Below are 18,757 nucleotides of genomic sequence, written 5' to 3' on the forward strand. Positions count from 1 at the left end.
TTCAACGCGCGGGTGCAACGACGTGGTTGCAGCCCTTTGCCGTTTACGTCGATTCGATTTGGTCGTCAAAGGGGCGTCGTCGTTGCGAGGCTTGACACATCGAAACCGACGTCCCGAGAGAAAGAAGCTCGACGGTCAAAAGTGAAATTACGCGTCGCACCCACCGCTTACTTTTCCATCTCCGTGGTGGAAAATCGGCTCTGGTAAACGTTATTTCGAACGTATCTGGAGTGGCATTCGGTCGTGGAGAATTCAATATTCCCTTGCCGTCTTATCCAATACGAGCGGCGGAGGAACTTTGAAATATCCTTTTATGGGCGATCCGAATGACCTCTTCGCGATCGAGAAACGGTACGGAGATCGTCAAAGAGCGTGTAGGATCCTCTCTCGGGTCGTTATCACTATCGTCGTGATAACGCGGCCCTTTGTGAGAGCTCTCTCTCTCTCTCTCTCGCGCGCGCTGTCCCCCCTGCTTGCTGGCGCGGCTTATTTCCTCGCTTCGATGAACCGCCTCTTTATCGGAATCTCGCGTTTCGAAAAGGCGAAATGTAATTTACTGTGGGGAACCGCGACCGGAGCGCGGTAATAAGGAATCTAAGTATTTTTTTGATGCGAACTTTTTACGTAACTACAATACGTGAATATGTAATAAGCATTTCTCTTCTTTAATATGGCAGCAACAAGATAAGCACTTCAAGTATTGATGTTATTTTAGCATTATCACTAATTATTTTACTAATTATTTACATTTATATATATTTGTACATTCATATATTCATATTTTGCTGATTATTATTGGCGGTATAAATCGCGGTTATTAACGGTTTCTATTTGGCTAAAATATTGAAATTATTAACTCAGATATTCGAAAATGTTCGTAGTTATGCATATTTATTCTAATTTAAGCATATTTGGTGCACTTGTTGGAATATTACATACAAAATTACAGACTATTAAAAATTCTTGTAATATAGGATACTTCATTTGAATACGTTTTGAAAAAAATATATTTTATTTTAAAAAACAACAATTCGCAATTTTGTTGAATTTTATTTTTATTTTTAAATGTTTTCGAGTATTTTTATTTAGATATATATTAAGGATATTTTTCAATCATTTTTTTTTTTAACATTATAATCTCGTAATATCTTTAGGAGTTTTCATATACTTAATCGAATTTATTTGAGACGCTTGTCGCACGGTAAATGCGTATACAGAATCTCGCAACAGCTACGTCAAGACATATCTTGGCGATGGGAAACACATTGTCGTCACTTGCGATATATCTTCGTCTACGTGACGCCATTATTTTGACAAGAGGGGCGCGAATATCTGTCAAGGAATATATTCTTTTTTTCGCTGACATAAAGGAAAGCGTCAAGTGTCAGGGCTTATACATGCGTAGGCTCCGATCGAAAAAAACATTTTTCTTTATGGCGATGCTTAAAAAAATGTTTGTGGCGAAAATATTATTGCCTAAAATTCATAAGATTTATCGACTTATTGAGTTTGAAAATAGAGAGTTAAATATTATTTTTAAAAAGTGAAATTGCTCAAAACAATCCTCTTGCTGTTTATATTTCGCCTCGTTACAATGACTGGGAGTTCAAAAATAGGAGCTTTTACGTCAAGCCTCGTTCAATGAAAATATGGGAGTAGAAAAAGCACGTGTTTCACGTTCGCGCAAATATATACCTTCGGCCTAACAGAAGCGGAGCCTGCGGAGCGAAGGAGATACGGCAGTAACACACACAATGGCCGTTCAAATAATCGGCTTATCTCCGACGCTCGTGTATTAATTTGATATTCCGGTGCCGCAGTTTCGCGGCGAAAGTTTGCGATAAATTCGTGCGACGAGTACGCGAAAGATACAGGAATTCATGCCAGCCAGCCCGGCCAGCTGACCAGCCAGCCAGCCAGCCAGAGAGATGTAGGTTCGCGGCGGCGAATATCGTTTTTCCTCGTCAAACAACTCAAACAAACGGAGGGCAGGCTCGACTGAGTGGCATTATTTCTTGAACCGGGCCAAGATAACCCGGGGATCCAATAAGGTGAACCGAGCTCTGCAGCCTCCGAACTCCCGGCTCCGCCAGAGTTACCTACTACCGTCAGGTAATCCGACCCGTTTTTTTCGTGAGCATTTCCCGAGTGCTTTCGTCGTAGACGTCGGTTATTAATATGTCTTACATTCGGCGAAGGGAAGATCGATATACGTTTGATATACCTACACATTGTTTGGAATAAACAGAAATTCGTACGCTAAAGTGGAGAGATTGTGTTAGCTCTCGAAATTATTGACGGAATAAGATGAATTTCTTATAATAATATCAAATAGCGTTGCGTAAAAGAACGAATCACTAGGTGTAACAGAGTTTTATAAAAGTAATAAATAGTTATATAAATAATTACGTAAAAGTTAAATAATAGGAGGAATAAAAGTGTGGTGAGTTTCAGTAGTAAGTCATACAACTATCGTGTTCATTTAATAATTTCCAGAGAAACGGCAACAGTTAATCTCAATATAGAAAGATTTTTGAGATATTGCATTTGCTGCAGGCAGATTGATTTTAATCGCTCTCCTCCACGAGCTTTCGATTAATGTCGACTACAATTTCACTTGACGGAATCTCACAACTCGTTATCAAGATGTTTCGCGTTGGAAACTTTAGAAATTGCGGGGAGGAGGAGGAGGAGATGGCGCATAAATAAATTATCGTGGAGGGAAGGTCGTCATTGCGTAATTTTCAAATAACGTCGCGCGCGCGCGCGCATCAAATGCATTAATAAACGCGCACAAACCTGTTTATACGGCTATGCAAATGTAGGTATATCCGCGTGTCAAGTTGTGTCAAGTTGCATCACGCGTGTCGCGCCACACGGAGAACAAATCCGCTGGAATTATGATGAAACTGGAGGGTAGAGGGTAGGAGGGTAAGGTATATATCGATCTTCCTCGCCGGAGGCGCCGTCGATAGTGATTTAAGCGGCACGGGCCAAGGGGGGAGACCTTACACGCGCGCAATATCGTCCCTCCCCCCCCTCCCCTCATTAAGACATTTGCATTAGCCTTTAAGCTGCCCCCGTTTCGGAAATTACCGTTTTGGGGAGGAAAGCCGAGATCTCGCGTATAATACGCAATTTGTTCGCTGATCTCTCGCGTTAGCGGATTACATTAGCGCCCTGGAGATCGCTTAATCGTTTAATCATCGCTTCGCGAAAGCCCCCGCCCTGCCGAAGCCAGACTACTTGCGCGACGCATGCATAATACGGGAATTTCAGAACGGGTTTTCAGATCGAACCGACCGCGCGAACTACTACGGTCAGAGGTTCTTATCGGCGAATTTACCTCGGAATTTAATATGATATTACGTGACACTAAAAAAAAACCAGTATAATAACACGTACTTTATATTAGGGCACCTAATAAAAGCATGCTATTATTAAAATGACTTTTAAGGTCTGACTATGCAATCCTTTTAAGTTTATTTAAAAAATGAATGCTCTATATATATAAAGACTATAAAGTGTATCTTAAATAATTGCGTCCACGAATTATATATAGCGTTATTCCTTGTAAAAAACTGAGTCGAAAAGTCCCGAATCATTTTTTTTACAATGTTTAATAAAGCGATCACTACTGACGTGATTATTACTTCATTGAACATTATAAAAAAATCGTGATTAATTATTTAGCGATATTCTTTATAAAAAATTAAGTCCTGAAAAGTTCTGAATCATTTTTTCTACAATGCTCAATTATGAGAAGCAGTGATTACTGAAGTAGTAATTACTTCATTGAGTATTGCAGAAAGAAAATGGAACAGAACTTTTCGACTCGGTTTTTTTACAAGAAATAACGCTATATAATTAACGGACGCTATTTAAGACACATCCTGTATATACATACATATATACATATAAAATATGTATAAAGAATATACATTTAAAATAATATATGTTTATGTCGATGTTTTGAATATATATTTTTCTCTAAACTGCATGATTATTTCAGACTCATCATATATGTGTTTCTTCTCAATTTCTCACACATAAAAACTCGTAGATCTGCATTCCTACGTAGATCTGCAATTTGATGTTCTTATTTACTTTGCAATCAGCAAGGTGTTGCGACGTTACTTGATGTTACCTGATATTGCGATGTGTAATATCTACTATTCGTCATCTATATTCGCACAATATATATTGGCGTATAATTGATAATATTATACGGTACGTTACGTAATATTGGTTTTCATCGAAACCAGCTCCGTGGAATAGCTCCGCGTTATACATATATATATGCATCAATCCCGCGAGATTATTGAGGGAGCTTGGTTATCGTGTAACACATGAATGCATGTTTTGTCGCAACTATTCATCCCCCGTTCCGCGAAATTCTGCGGACAATTGTGGAAGTCTCGCGCGCGAATCCCTTTTAACTCTTAATCAAGCTTATTAAGCTCATCTGGGTTAACGCCTATACGTTTCGTGAAACGCACGGTCGCGATATGAGGAAATTGAGCTCCGCGCGCGACAGCAGGGCAGGTCGTTTTCCGTCAGCGCTGCATGTCGCGCGTTTGTCGCTCGCTTCGCGACGACAGCCGAAGCCATTCGCCGTCGCTGCCGCGCGTCATCGTCGTCTGAACTCTCCAAGCTATTTCCACTTTGACCCTTTGTTTCCCTCCCCGCGCGCGCTCTCGAACTTTCCGGCATTATAGCTTCGCGTCACGAAACGTAGCGCGTAGCGAAATAATTTAGCGAACGGAGAAAACATCCTTCTGTCCGCGCGGAAAATGAGATGTTTTCCCTTCGCGGAGATGGACTTCCGTGTTCTCTCTCGTTGGAAAATATCCGAGTTGGCGCCACATTGTCCATATGGGCGTTCCGCTTTCGTCATCGCCGCGCGGCAAACGATCGCGCGCTCGAAATCGGGCGTGGAAAAAAGTTGCGTCGCATATATGCACACGCCGGTGCACACCGGCGGCGTTTTCTCGTCCGAGGAATTTCGGTTAATTGGAGCCACCGTAATAGCGGCCGCGGCCGCACCATTATCGTCCGTCGGGCCTATTTGTGGGTTTGGTGAAGCATGCTGCACGACGAACAGCCCTGCGTGCTAAATTGGTACCTCGATTGGTACGATTCTCATTGTCGTTGGCGTCAAATCGACGATAGTTAAAAATTATTTTTAAATTTTATATTTTCTATTACATTTAATTTCTATTTCTATTGATATCTTATAAGAATTGTATTTTATGTCAGATATTTCTTATTGTATCCTAAAAGAATGAGGAAATATGATTTAGTCGTAAAACAGAAGTTATTGTTATAAACAGCATAAATATATATTATATGATTTATGCACTACAGACGCACGTCACACTTTTTCTATTAATTAAGAAATTGTAAAATATAATTTTTAAATTTTTTTAAATTTAAATAAAAAATTAATTTTTTTTTAATTTCTGAAATTTAAAATTGAAGATATTAAAAATTATAGATTTTCAAAATTTTGTCCTAAAATTAAAATTTTAAATTTAGCTTTTAATATTTGAAATTTTTAATTTTAAATTCTACATGTTTTTTCTTAATAATAGCGGTTAAAGTATAAAATATGCATATTTGTAGCATATTTTTTCAAAACAGAAATGTGGATGTTTAATAAATAAAAAATATGTGTGAATCTTTCAGAGAAGTATCTAAAAAAATATATTTTAGAGAGCAATATTTTAAATACTGTCTTATTTATCTGGAAAAAGAAACAAAATACTTGTATAATTATTTACATAATTCTGTCTGAGAAATCCTTTTTAGCGAGAGATAAGTTCTCTGGAAATAAGAACAGTTTTATCCATATCGAATTTCCGTTGCTCTATAATTTGTCGCTCTATAATCAGATAAAACAATTGCAAAACTTTAATAATCGCTGACCCCGAGCTACGATTATCGATTAGAGAGAGAGAGAGAGAGAAAGAGCGGATGAAAAAGTTAAGACTCGGCGCTCGTTAAAAATTTAAGGTAGAATGAGTATTACTTCAATTCCCGCGGTACCATAGATCGGCGCAAATATGACGCAGGTGCGCGGCGGTACCGAGTATTGATACGGAGTAATGCGGCGAGACCTGCATTCTTTCAACGATATAACGGCGCCCTTTACTGTCACCTTTTCCCGTCGTTCCGCAAGTTTCACTTGTCGTAAATCGAAATTATCGAAAGGCCGGATTTAACAAGGAAGCACGGGTTTGCGCAAGAAAAGCGGAAGTGCGTAGCTCGGAGAGGAAAAAAAAGGAAGCTGAAATCGCCTGCACTCGGTCGTTTTACACATCGTTTTTGCGTCGATATGAGAATGACTAAGCACTTTCGCAACTATCTCGCGTTACAAGCACATCGAGCCACGATAAACATCGCCACGGTATCATCCGCGCCGCATTTGCATTTCTGCTCGCCAACGAGCGACCTTGCGTCATTTTTGCTCAAAGAGGGACTTTTATCTCCCTGGGGGTTACGGTGAAACTAACGACAGCAAAAATTGTGCTCGGCTTTAGCCACGCGAACGTCAATATCGGCGCGTGAAAAATTCAAAAAATTGCTCCGCATAAATTGCAGCTGATAACACGCAATGGATATAGAATGGAGGCTGCACGAGCGTTTTCTTTTTCCAATACAATCACGCGATGAGCTTTCAAAGGTAAAATAAAGAAAGAAAGAAAAAATGAAATAGGACGATTGCGAAGGGGAAAAATGGGGGAACGGTTTTGAAATGTTGGGGCGAATTTTATTTTACGTAATAGAATTTGCCAAAGAAATTGCCACTTTCACGTTTTGATCGACACATATTGAAAGACATTCAGAGAAATGTATTTACTCATATTCTTGCGCGAATCATTATGCATTTCGAAATCGGAATAAGACGGCTGATCCGCGGGAGAAAATAGAAAATAGAAACGCCCTCGGAAAGAGTTGCATGCGCTTGATTTCTATCTGATAGAATTTACGTTGTCAAAATTGTTTCTTGCGCGTTTTGACCGATATAGTTATATCGATGGGTACTCCTGTAAACTCGATTTGATTTGAAAAAGATTGATTTTGATTGAAAATATCGATATCGAAACTGAATGATTGAGAATAAAATTCGAAAGAAAAAAAAGCCGACGTGTAATTTCATATTTTTGATAACGGATCTGTAAATGGATCAAGAAACAAGTTCTACATATTTCCAATATCTTTCTATCCTCGTTGTCTCTATATTTTTGTTATATCTATTATATCTATATCTATTAGATATAAGGAGAGAAATGTGAGTTTTGTAAAACGAATTTTTAAAAACTAGAATTTTCAAAAACTTATATATCATTGAACCTACTATATATTTGTGTGTGTGTGTGTGTGTGTGTGTGTGTAAAACGTGAAATTTGGACGATACATATAAAACGAGATTGCGCGTCTCTCTATGCAATCGTAGAAGACATGCGGAACAAATTATAAAAGCAGTGAAGTTCACCGCTCGACGTCAGGACGAAAGTAGGCAATAGTGAGGCCATTTATCATTATAATAATCCGGGCTAATTCGAGAGCAGGAACGTGCGCGACAGATCGATGTTGTTTAATGATTCAGCATAAACTTTCTCGCTCGAGAGCGCGCATTGCGAAGAACGGTGTGGCGCATGGAGCGAACGAGGGAATGCGGGCGCGAAGGCCTTTAAATACCCAGTTACCTGGATGAACTGTATCCAATAACAAAACGTTCCCGGCTTAACACGCGCTTCCACACGCGGGAGGGGTGGAAGAGGAGGGGAGGCTGATTATGAAAGAAAAAGGTTGAGATGGCACGAACGCGATGGAAATGGAGGAGTCCGCTCGTTGTGCAGCGAAACGGCGGTGTTTAGTCAGGGGTTGACCTGAATTCAGGTGGGGTGAATCAATATCCTGCCTGCTTGCCTGCCTGCCTGCCTGGCTGGTTGGTTGGCTGGCTGGCTGGCTAGCCGCGTGCTCTGTTCGCTTCGCAGTTACCGTAGCAACCAGACTCCTTCCTTTATTAAAATATGACCTATGTCCTTTTCCGGGTTATCATCATTATGCGGCGCGTATTACGCGATTACATGACGATCAGGGAAAGATTAGGGATTATCGTCGGAAAGCGCAGGTAGTTCCAGTCAGCCGGGTTGTATTACGATCAACCGGCTCGTCCGATGGTGCAGGCCAAAGTGGAATAGCCTTCGTGACTCCAAGGGTACAACCTTGGTACCTTGAGTCTCTCGCTCTGGTTCGACGAACTCTATCGCCCAGTGTCACGCGAGCTATAAACTCGCTCTAGAGCAACTCTCACGGTCGTCCCCGTCAGTCCTCTCAAAATTTCCGTCGGCAAACATTGAATTCAGAAAATATGATTGAAACTGCGAAAAGACTGGATCTTTCCAGTCTTTGTCAATTTATGCGTTTTACTGATAGTCGTCTTCTTTATGTCTTTGTGACGTAGGTTCAATTCGGATTGTACCGTTGGAATATTTTATAAAGATGAATGAAATGTTCGGTTGTATTAAAGATATATAAAGACTTTTAATGTTATTGTTTGAAGAATAGGCGGTTCGTAAATAAGAGACTAAATTCAGTGCAGATGCGACAGTTAATAAAATGTCAATTAATTAATAAGTTAACTTCGCCATATTCTGGAATTATTGCTGGAAAACGTCGCGCGGTCCGCATTTATCCAGTCTCGTTAATGTTACAATTATCCTCATTGATCTTACTTTAATTGCACTCGCCCCCGGAGATAGGTCACCGTTTCCACTATTTCGGGCGGAGATGCAGCATTTAACTTTTAAACGACCGGCTAAAAACAGAAGTCGACAGCCGTCGCTATATATCAGCCGTGTGGCACCGGTCTTTGTTTACGTGGCGATTAATGTCGTTTCATCGAATCCGTCGCGTTTCCGCACGCGGACTGCCAGACCAGGCGGTAACGGTATTTGGCCGCGCCGATGAACCGAATAAACATCCAGGTCAGCACACGTGATAGCCTCGAGTGATCGTTTGACGAGAAAGAGAGGAAGAGAGAGAGAGAGAGAGAGAGAGAGAGAGAGAGAGAGAGGGGCTGCGCTGCACGTACTCTAAAATCCGCTACGAGGCGAGGATCTATTTATATCACGGTAACGAGCTCTTGTGTGTGGGATTGCGCTCCTGCGAAACGGAGCTCGCGGAATTTCCTCGAGAACGCGCAATGTTCATCGGAGATATTCGAATCTGTACGGTCGAACGGCGCGACGAGATAACGCCAAATGACTCACTCTACCGTGCATGTGTGTTTGGAAACGAGAGGCGGCCGCGAGATGCGGCCAGATCAACAGAATAATATACTTTACGTGGCGCGACAGCGCTCCAGCTTTGCTCAGTCATTCTTACGAGGTACATACATCCTTCTTACGATATCAAATGTGAATTGGAGAAATAGAAGCACAAGACGGTTTATTCATCATCCATTTCCTTTTCGAAACGCAAACATATAATTTGAAGAAGTAACTTCACTTTTTTTATCCCTGGCACTTTGAGTCTCGTTCAGCTCGTGTTCTTGGCATGTGGAGCCCCGCGAGTCTTTCATCATGGATATATATTTATTGAGTATTACAGACCCGACAGTCTCTACTTTCCGACAAAGTGTAGCACTCTGTATTTTTCTTCATTTGCGACTCATTTACGACTTTAGTTTTATGGATACATAAATCATATAAGAAAAGAACTACGTCTGACAAGTTATATACGCCCGGCAACCGAATACGAACGTGTTTCCATTCAGGTTCAGAGATACTTGCCCTAATCCGATTTTATCGGGCGATCCTATACGAACCCGAACGCGAGAGAGAGAGAGCTCGTAAGTTTCCACGGACGGAGTGACAGTTCGGAGATCGGGGTCGATAGGTCAGGTAGGGATAGCAAGTGACAAAGACCGATAGCCTCGAGTTCAGCGGAGTAATAGGCTCGCCAACCTCTACTTAGCCTCGGCTACTTCCAACTGCTAATTAATCTTGAGCCCTTCATCCGCGGCCGTGGAACCGCAGTCGCCGATTGTCAAGGTGGGACGAGAAAGGTCAGCTGTGACAGATTGTTTTGGGCGACGTATTCGCAGAAAGATGTACGTAATGGGAACAAGTGGGCTTTAATTAATCCTGCGTCAAGACCTCGGCGTGGGGGTATATCCGGTGTCCCCCGCCGCCGGTGTGAGATACATTAAGTAAAAGGCGTCCCCGCCCCCGCGCACACAAACTTCCCCTCAACATTTTACACGGAGACGCACCGCGCTCGTCCCTAATGACGGATTCCTCGAGTAAACTGAGGAGACAAGAATTCTCATAACAAAATGTCGGGAATTTAATAGCTTTTGTGTTGTGAGCGATTGAGAGTAAATTGCCTTTCGTCAACTAGAGAACACACACAAATTGATAACGAAACTTTATATTCTTCGGTTTAATTTTCTCCGGGGAATAAACTTTAAACTGAAAATTAATCTCATTTTAATTTGGTTATTAATTCCCGAAGTTTATTTAATGTCAAACATTGAAAAGTTATGACAAATCACTTCTCCCGACATTCTCGTTAAAGGGAAACTCGATTTCTAGTTTATCAAACATTGAATCGCTAATGGTCGTTCTCGCAACAACAAAAAACGGAAAGAAAATTAAATATACTTCTCTTCGTAAGTATTTATTTACACTTTAAAAGTTACTCTACAATTCGTATGTTCAATAATGGGCAAGAAATGTCTGGCGACTTTTTCAATTCTCCCTACAAAGAAAAGTGACTTCGCTTTTTCTAGAAAAAAAAAACGAAATTATATATTATTTCTATAATAAGATATGCCATTATGTCATCTTATACTGTTTGCTGATTTAAACCTAAGCCATCTTCTCGCTCGACGGCTATTAAACTTTTGCCAAGTCGAGACACGTAATACCGTAACTCACGTACAAGTTTGAAGCTGCCAACAAGAAGTTATACGATTATATGGGCACGTACATTAAATACACGGGTAATGCAAATCGCGTCGGTCGACCGACGTTGATTCTTCAGTTTGCGAATATTAGCCGCGGCTATATTGTGCGCGGCGATAGCTTATAGCTTTCGCGAATATTAGCTTCCTAGGAGAACGCGAATAAAGAATCCGGCAAGGTACGCTTGGGAGAACGTGAAAGAAGCGCAGGCAATTCTTTGTGCGTGCGAGTCGGTCTCTGAAAATTAAGTTCGTAGACATATTTCTCACTCGGCTGAGCTGTCTAAGCTGACAGTGCTGAAAGCGCGATAAAGCATGCAGTTTACTTCCTTAACTTTACTCCATTAGACTTCATACATGCTTCGTTTGCATGAACCATTTTTTGTTTTTTTTTTTCATTTATGATGAAAATTATTAATTGATATTTTTAACGAACAAAAAAAATAGAAACGTTAAAAAATATTGAGAAGTGTTTCGATTCCGATTAATATTTCAATCGACGAATGTCTATGGTTCGCTTCAAAAGAGATAACAATTGAATTAGATGAATTTAAATAAATTTCGTCCGAAAAAGACTGGACTCTCTCTCGCTGGCACGCGATCTTACCGTGTGACAGAAATCGCAGAAGCGCACTTACCCGTCTGGACGAGTTTGAGCGCGACGCCATTGTGCTGCTTGAGCGGCTCGTTGAGACTCGGCTGCGTGAGGTCCTTGAGGGGATGGTTGGCGGCTTCTTCGGAGCCGGAGGCACGATTATTTTGCATAGTCCTGGCGTGCTGTTCCTCGTTTCGGCGTCCCTCTTTCCTGCCGGCGTCGCTGCCGTCGCCGTTACGCACGGTTTGCCTCCTGCTGGCCGCCGCCGCCGGCTGACTAATCTCTCGCTTTTTCTCCTTGCGCTTGCGGACGTCGTTCGCGACGACGATTCGCTGCTGCTGATAATGCGACTGCTGCGATTGCTGCTGCTGCTGCTGCTGATAATGCTGCTGATTTATCTCCTCGTAATCGACGTTCACAGCCGCTGCGTCGTTGACAGTCAATGGCACGGACTGATCCCGAATCGGATTTTCATAGATACGCAGGAGCTCGTCCGCCGGGTAGAAGACGTACATGCCCAGAAATCGTCGCTAGCGTAGCCGTTATCGCTGCTGCTGTCGCTGCTGTTGTACCGTTGGCCGCGGTCGTGGCCGCTGGCGTAGCCGACGCCGTCGCGGATTCCGCTACTGCATCCGTTGTTGCTGCCGTTGCTGATGCTGCTGCTGCTGCTGCTGCCGCCGCACTTCTCGGATCCGCACGAGCCAACATCGCTGTCCAGCGATACATTCTCGGTGATGCTGCGTGCGGGAACGATATCGGCGCCGGCCGCCGTCAGGAGATGCATGATTTTCTTTCTTTCTTTTAGCGATTAAAGCGTCGCGCCCCCGCGATGTATCGCCGGGTGCCGCGCGTGCGACGCGACGCCTATCTCGTTAAATCACCGTCGTTCTCGTCGTCGTCGTCGTCGTCGTCGTCGTCGTTCTTTTCCGTCACGCCGTCGATACACTGCAAACGGCCAGGAATAATCGATTTTCGATCGCTCTTTTCCAATCGCTCGAATATAGTCGCCTATATATGTCTGTGAACCTCATCATGAAAAAAATGTTCAAATATATGCCACAATTAAGTGATAATTTATTACTATTTTATTATCCTAGTCCCGAATTTATTGTTCCTATACGCGTTGAATAATTATGATTTATGGGTGTCCTAATATCGATTATTAATAACCATATTATTTATAACCGTATAAGAGTATAACGATAAAAAATAAAAACCTAACTGTATAAGTTTTTCTAAACTGTTATTCGAATTAAATACTCGCAAAACATGTTACTTTGGAATTTATTACTCACAAAACAGTTTAAAAATTATTAAAAACATAAGGCTACAAAAATAAATTAAAGAGTATATTAAACAATTTAGTTGCTGTGCCAATTTTGATTTATTATAATATCGTTTTTTTTTTTTAGAAAAATCTGTAACAACAGTTTGTGCAGTTAGTCAAAGAAGCATCTGCGATCTCAACCTGTCACTAAGTTAAAAGTTATATTTTCAACTTTTTTTTCTCTCTTATTTCATCGTTAACTTACCCTAGAATTTTATACACGTCAAGTTCGGTACTTCATTATATAAAAAAATTGGACATTTCACATAATAAACTCGATTTACTAAAGAACCACCTTACGTTAAAAAAATCCATCAGGAGTGTAACGGTGTTAGCGCACGTAACAGTAAAATACAATTATTTAAAATTCTTGATGTTTCTTTATACTATCTCATTGTTAGAGCAAAAGATTAGTAAAAAATTGTGTTATACTATTTTTTTGTTTTACAGTACTCTGTACGTGTTTTTCGAAAATGAGAATGCTAATATAATGTAAAGTCAGCACCCCCATTTTTTCTATTTATTTGCTATGAACAGGCAGGAACAATAAATTTGGAGCTAAGGCAATAAATTAGCATTTAATTATGACATACATATATTCGAACTTATTTTCTAATAGTGCAGATGTTAGGTTCATAGACTCGCCTATTCTTTACAAAAAGCACGGATTTTAAGAAAGTTGTCGCTAGTTTTTTTTTCTACTCATATTTCTTTGCTTTTCTTAAATTATTTTCTTGTTATTTCGGAAGCAATCTTGGAAGCAATACATATAAATTACTGACTTATTATACATATGTAAAAATGAAATAAAAGTTCTTCTCTAGGTTATTTTTGAAAAATACATAATACATAAAAAAATGTACAGCAATCAAATATTTAAATATTTCTTTCTCAAAAATCAATCTGTCTGTTTATTACGTGTTGTTTATTTTAGCCGTTGAAAAAATTTGTCAATTCACTTTTATATGCTCGAATAAATCGATTATTCAAATTGGCCATTCTTACAGTATTTTACTGGCGATTGTTTTCGACGAGAGAGATGTGACACGATTTGAGGGGCTCGGATTTATGTTGTCGGTAGTTCTCGAGGCCTCTTGGGCTGAAACAGAAAGATTTGACGCAAGATTAATATCGATGTCCATTCGCTTTTAAGAACGTGATTGCGTTTTATTTAAGGTTCCTTACTCGCAGCTATTATTTGCCTTATCGAACAGAATAACAGTGTAACTTCTCGACATAAAGAAACTTAATTTTTCTTTTTATTTCAACATTAAGAAGTAATTACTTTATACGTCTAATCTTATCTTTTTGATTTTACTAGATGTTTAAAAGTAACGTGTTATAAACATCTTCAGAGTATTTTCCTTTTAGAGAGAAACTTCACTAAAAAATAAAGGAAGAGTGGTTAGCTTTTTCAGCAAAATTTTTGAACGGTGCAAAAACATATAATTCAAAAAACAGACAAAACAAACTTTCTTCATCATTTTGATGGACAAAAGAGTAAAATTTGAAAAAAAAAATTTAACACACTCTTTCTTTACATTATCGATATTTTTAAGATGTGTACTTCTGTTCCAATTAAAGCACAATTTTAGACATGGTAAATAAATCGTCGGTATGACTTGCTTTTCCTGAAAATTTCGGAGTGCAGACACACGTTATAATTCGGGGGAGGATAAACAAACTTTTTCACTGTTTTGATGAGCGGAAGTAGGTCTTGAAAATATTTAACGTTCATCTCTCTCCTCTCTTTCTCTCTCCTTTCCTCTTTTCTTCTTCTTTACCTTCCTTTTTCCTTTTCAAAACATATCTCCGCTCCGATCTGAGCACACACATCTTACACGTCTAACATACAAATCGTACGACGATTCGCCAGAGATGTGGCTCGTACCTCGGAGTTCGAAATGCGCTAAAAACGAAATGTGCAGTAGCGGAGCAACTTGCAAGATAATGCATCATCTGCGACACGTGTGTATCGCAGATGATACACCTGTAGAATATATTTCATGCGCACGTGCGAGTTATCGTTAGGGGCCATAAAGATACTTTGATGAATTCTCTCTCTCTCTCTCTCTCTCTCTCTCTCTCTCTCGCTGTCGGGACGATCGTGTGTCAGGGGATCGTCTCGATATAAGTATTGCATGATTCACGGATTATCGCGTGCTATATAAACTACGCGGAAGTTTACGTGCACTTTTCGACGTGGGAACCGGCGCACGTGCCCCGCGAAAGAAACATATCAATCAATTGTGATAACACTCGGAAATCCACCCCGGCCGATAGTCACGTACTGAGGTAACTCGGTTATGTTGTTCGTGGAAATACATAGTGTATACATAATACGTTTGGCACGTTACCATAAAGAGTGCGTGTGTCACACGCATTTAGATCACACTCGCAAAATATTTACAATTTTGTGGATTATAAATTCATCATTAATTCTCTTTTTTCCATTTCAGGAGATAATGATTATATATATATATATATATATATATATAATCAAATTATTTGCATATGTATATAATAGAGATGCATACATGTTAGTGTCTCATGTCATTATAGAAATTGTTTTTACGGGAGTTAAACAAATTTATATATTTATTAAGAAGATTTTATTATATATAAGTAGATCAAAGTCTCATCGACAACAATTCATCAGCACTGCGTTAAGAACGACATATATCAATTAATATATATATATATATATATATATATATGTATATGTATATATGTATAGAATAGATAATTACAATTTCGTTATAATGGACGGTCGCGCTAATGACACTTTAAAATCACTCTCTTGGCACGATATAAATTAATACATATATATCCGTTCTTTTAAAGACCGCGCACACGCGCGCGCGCGCAGCGCGGTGACGGTAATCATATTTTTGTGTCATAATGCACGGCCTGCGTTTAAGCGCTCGCGGAGCTAAATCATCTTTTTTTTTCGGCCGTTAAAAGCGTGGCGGAAATCCCGTTATGCAATGGGATTATGTCATTCCCGCTGCGGCGCATCCTCCTCAAATTTGCCGAAAGTGCCCTCCGCTCCAGAAGAAGCCGCTCGTAAAATGCTAAAGCTTTCTCGAGACTCTTTAAGTCGAGACTCTTTAAATGTAATAGTTCGAGTTCTTAACACGCCATTTGGCTCCTTAAAGATTATATTATTTCTTTCAACGTGATGGAAATGAGCCATTTAACGGGACGGAATAATGATGCAAGTCGGTAAAAATAAAATTCTACCATTCCAAAATTCTTTTCGTGTACACTTGATCGTCTCACACATGACACTTTCTATTTTTAAAAAGAACTTGAACAAAATATAATTAAAAAGTAAGTACATTAAAGAGTTAATTTAGCAGAAGAGATTTAGGGATCGTCTGTAACACGTAGAATAGGATTGCGTAAAATAAGTTTTTCCATATTTCCACAATCTTATACATCGAGCTCATTTGTTCTTCGCAATAGGAAGATGTGACTTACATGAGCGGAAATTCGTTACGGAAATTTTATTAACTTTACATGAACACAATCTCTGCACACGATAAAATAGGATATGGTAACAGATAAGAAGTTCCACGTATACATGGAGGAGGTGAAAGAGATTGCTTAGACCTTCCACCCCCCCCTCCCCCCCGTGCGAAACATGTATACATGATGTGTGCAGATCTCGTTTACGAGAGGATGTATACGAGGAAAATTGCATTCAGGCTGATGAATCGCGGGATACCGCACCGATATTAAAATTTGCAGCACACACGCCACGGTAGATCAGTTCTCTTTTTTTTTTCTCTCACGATGACAGCGCGTGTTATAAGCTTCTTGAAATGTAATTATGTCGCGAAAGTCGCAAAAAAAAAAGGAGATGCGCTTCGGAGGTTCATTTGCGAAATGCCGATTGAGAGTGAGAGAGAGAGAGAGAGAGAGAGAGAGAGAGACAGAGAGAGAGAGAGACAGAGAGAGAGAGACAGTGAGCGCATCCCTTGGTTGGAGCGCGAGGATTGGCCGTACTTTAAACGACGCTCGTTAGGAGCAATGTAAATGCCTCCCGGGGACTCGTTGTGATTCTTCGGAACACAAATTTCGCGTGATTATTTGCGCTCGAGTGCTTTTCCAGATGTTATATTTATGATGTTAAACTCACGGAAAGAGCTCTTTGAGTGTTTGCAGACTGTCTCATTAGCGACGTGAAACTTTGTTGGTACGCGCACTATTCTCCTGCGTTCGAACTAACATCGAGAATCCGAAAGACGTTTCGCGAAAATTTCTTAAAAGGCTTGAAGGAGGGGAGATTGAAATATATGTAATAAAATCAATACTATTATCGAGAGCGCATCTTTGTTCGAAAAGAATGGTTTTGCTAAAGTATCTAAAAATTTAATCAGATTGTATACAGATCTGAAAGTAATTTTATTAGACCGTCACAATGACGTAGGACGCTCAAGCTGGTTGTTAGAATGTGCAAAACTTTTTGCAGCATTGCTCATTATGCTTGAGCGTCCTACATAATACATTATTCTGATAGTCCAACGACGTTATATTTAGACCCTGTATATCTAGCTAAATTTTTAGTTCAGCAAAATCGCGTAACTTCAGCAATTTCTTTCCGTGTAACAGTTGTATTGACTATATTGACGCTTAATTTTCACATACTTTAACGGTGTTGAAAGACTGGTGTGGAAAATATTTTTTAAAATCATCATTTGCGGTATGTGAATTATGTCATTTATATTAATAGTAAAGTTTCACGTATAGAATTTTTTTTGTACAAAATGTGGAACACTTCACGATTTTGCGTGCCATCCTTGCGCAGAGACCACGCTAATCTTCTCTGTATCGTTCCAATTTTAGCATATGCGTTGTCGAAACAGATACTTTTTTTTATTTTTTTAAATATTAAAGAAGTCTGTAACAAATAGAAACGCATCATCTTTATATATGTGAATGTAATATTTCTATAGAAGTTACACACTCATTATATAAATGTGATACATTTTTATTTTTTACAGACTTAACGATCTCAAATACTGATAAAGAAAATTATGTAATATACAATATTTTCTTCTTCATGTGCCATATCCGATCACGGACGTTATAGGCGATCTTTTCTGCATATATCCGAAGATATACGAAATTTACAATTTTAACGCCGGTTCTGAACGGTCTATTTAGAAGAGGTTTTCTTAGCAGAAAATACCCTCGATGGTCATTGCCTTCCGAGAGGTGGCGATCGCTTCAAATCGATTTTAGAGTTATATTGTCCTAGGTGGATTAAAGATCTAACCTGGATCTTTGGCATAGAAAGCTGCCACGCAGCTCCTCGCGCCACGATCGCCACAAGTATTAATAGTAAAGTAAATAATATAAATAAATGAGGTAAATTTCGCATAATAGAGGTATGAATTGGCAAAAAAGTAATACTTGAAATATTTTACGGTAATATATATTAATTATTGCAGTCTTTACATGTAATTGCTTCGGCGTGACGTACGCACTTTGAGAGTCTCCGCTTTAACAGAAGAAAAACGATAAAAAAAAGTGCTACGACGAAGTGGCTGGATCTTATGTTGAGTACTTCTGTGCGAGCCCTTTTGTTTTTTCAAAATGATGGAATTATCACTTATACTGTTGTGTTTCGCCCACCACCGGCTTAAATTTAGCTTTGAGTGGAATCGCGAGGGAGGAGGGCAGAGGGGACAAAAGAGGTTTACACGCGAAGGTACCGAATACAAACCTCATCGATCGGCTCGAAATGTCGTCGTCGAAACGCGATCGAAGCAACAAGCTATTTCGCGAGTTTCCATTGCGTGACGGAACAGAGGAAGGAGAGAGAGAAAGCGGAGAGAGAGAGAGAGGA

At 39.9% G+C, this 18,757-nt stretch overlaps 1 protein-coding gene across 1 annotated transcript in view; it reads right to left on the bottom strand.

Moving 5' to 3' along the window:
- The window catches only part of LOC105454917, a 54,668-nt gene that overhangs the window by 23,972 nt on the left and 11,939 nt on the right, over nucleotides 1–18,757 (bottom strand). The window contains exons 2-3 of the mRNA XM_011697892.1: nucleotides 13,906–13,999; nucleotides 11,617–12,518 (exon numbers count right to left, since the gene is read on the bottom strand). Coding sequence (XP_011696194.1) covers nucleotides 11,617–12,088 — 472 coding nt within the window. The 5' untranslated portion in view covers nucleotides 12,089–12,518; nucleotides 13,906–13,999. The remainder of the gene's footprint in view (nucleotides 1–11,616; nucleotides 12,519–13,905; nucleotides 14,000–18,757) is intronic.

Source organism: Wasmannia auropunctata, unplaced genomic scaffold, assembly GCF_000956235.1.
Source record: "Wasmannia auropunctata unplaced genomic scaffold, wasmannia.A_1.0 LD335972.1, whole genome shotgun sequence".
Lineage (NCBI taxonomy): Eukaryota > Metazoa > Arthropoda > Insecta > Hymenoptera > Formicidae > Wasmannia > Wasmannia auropunctata.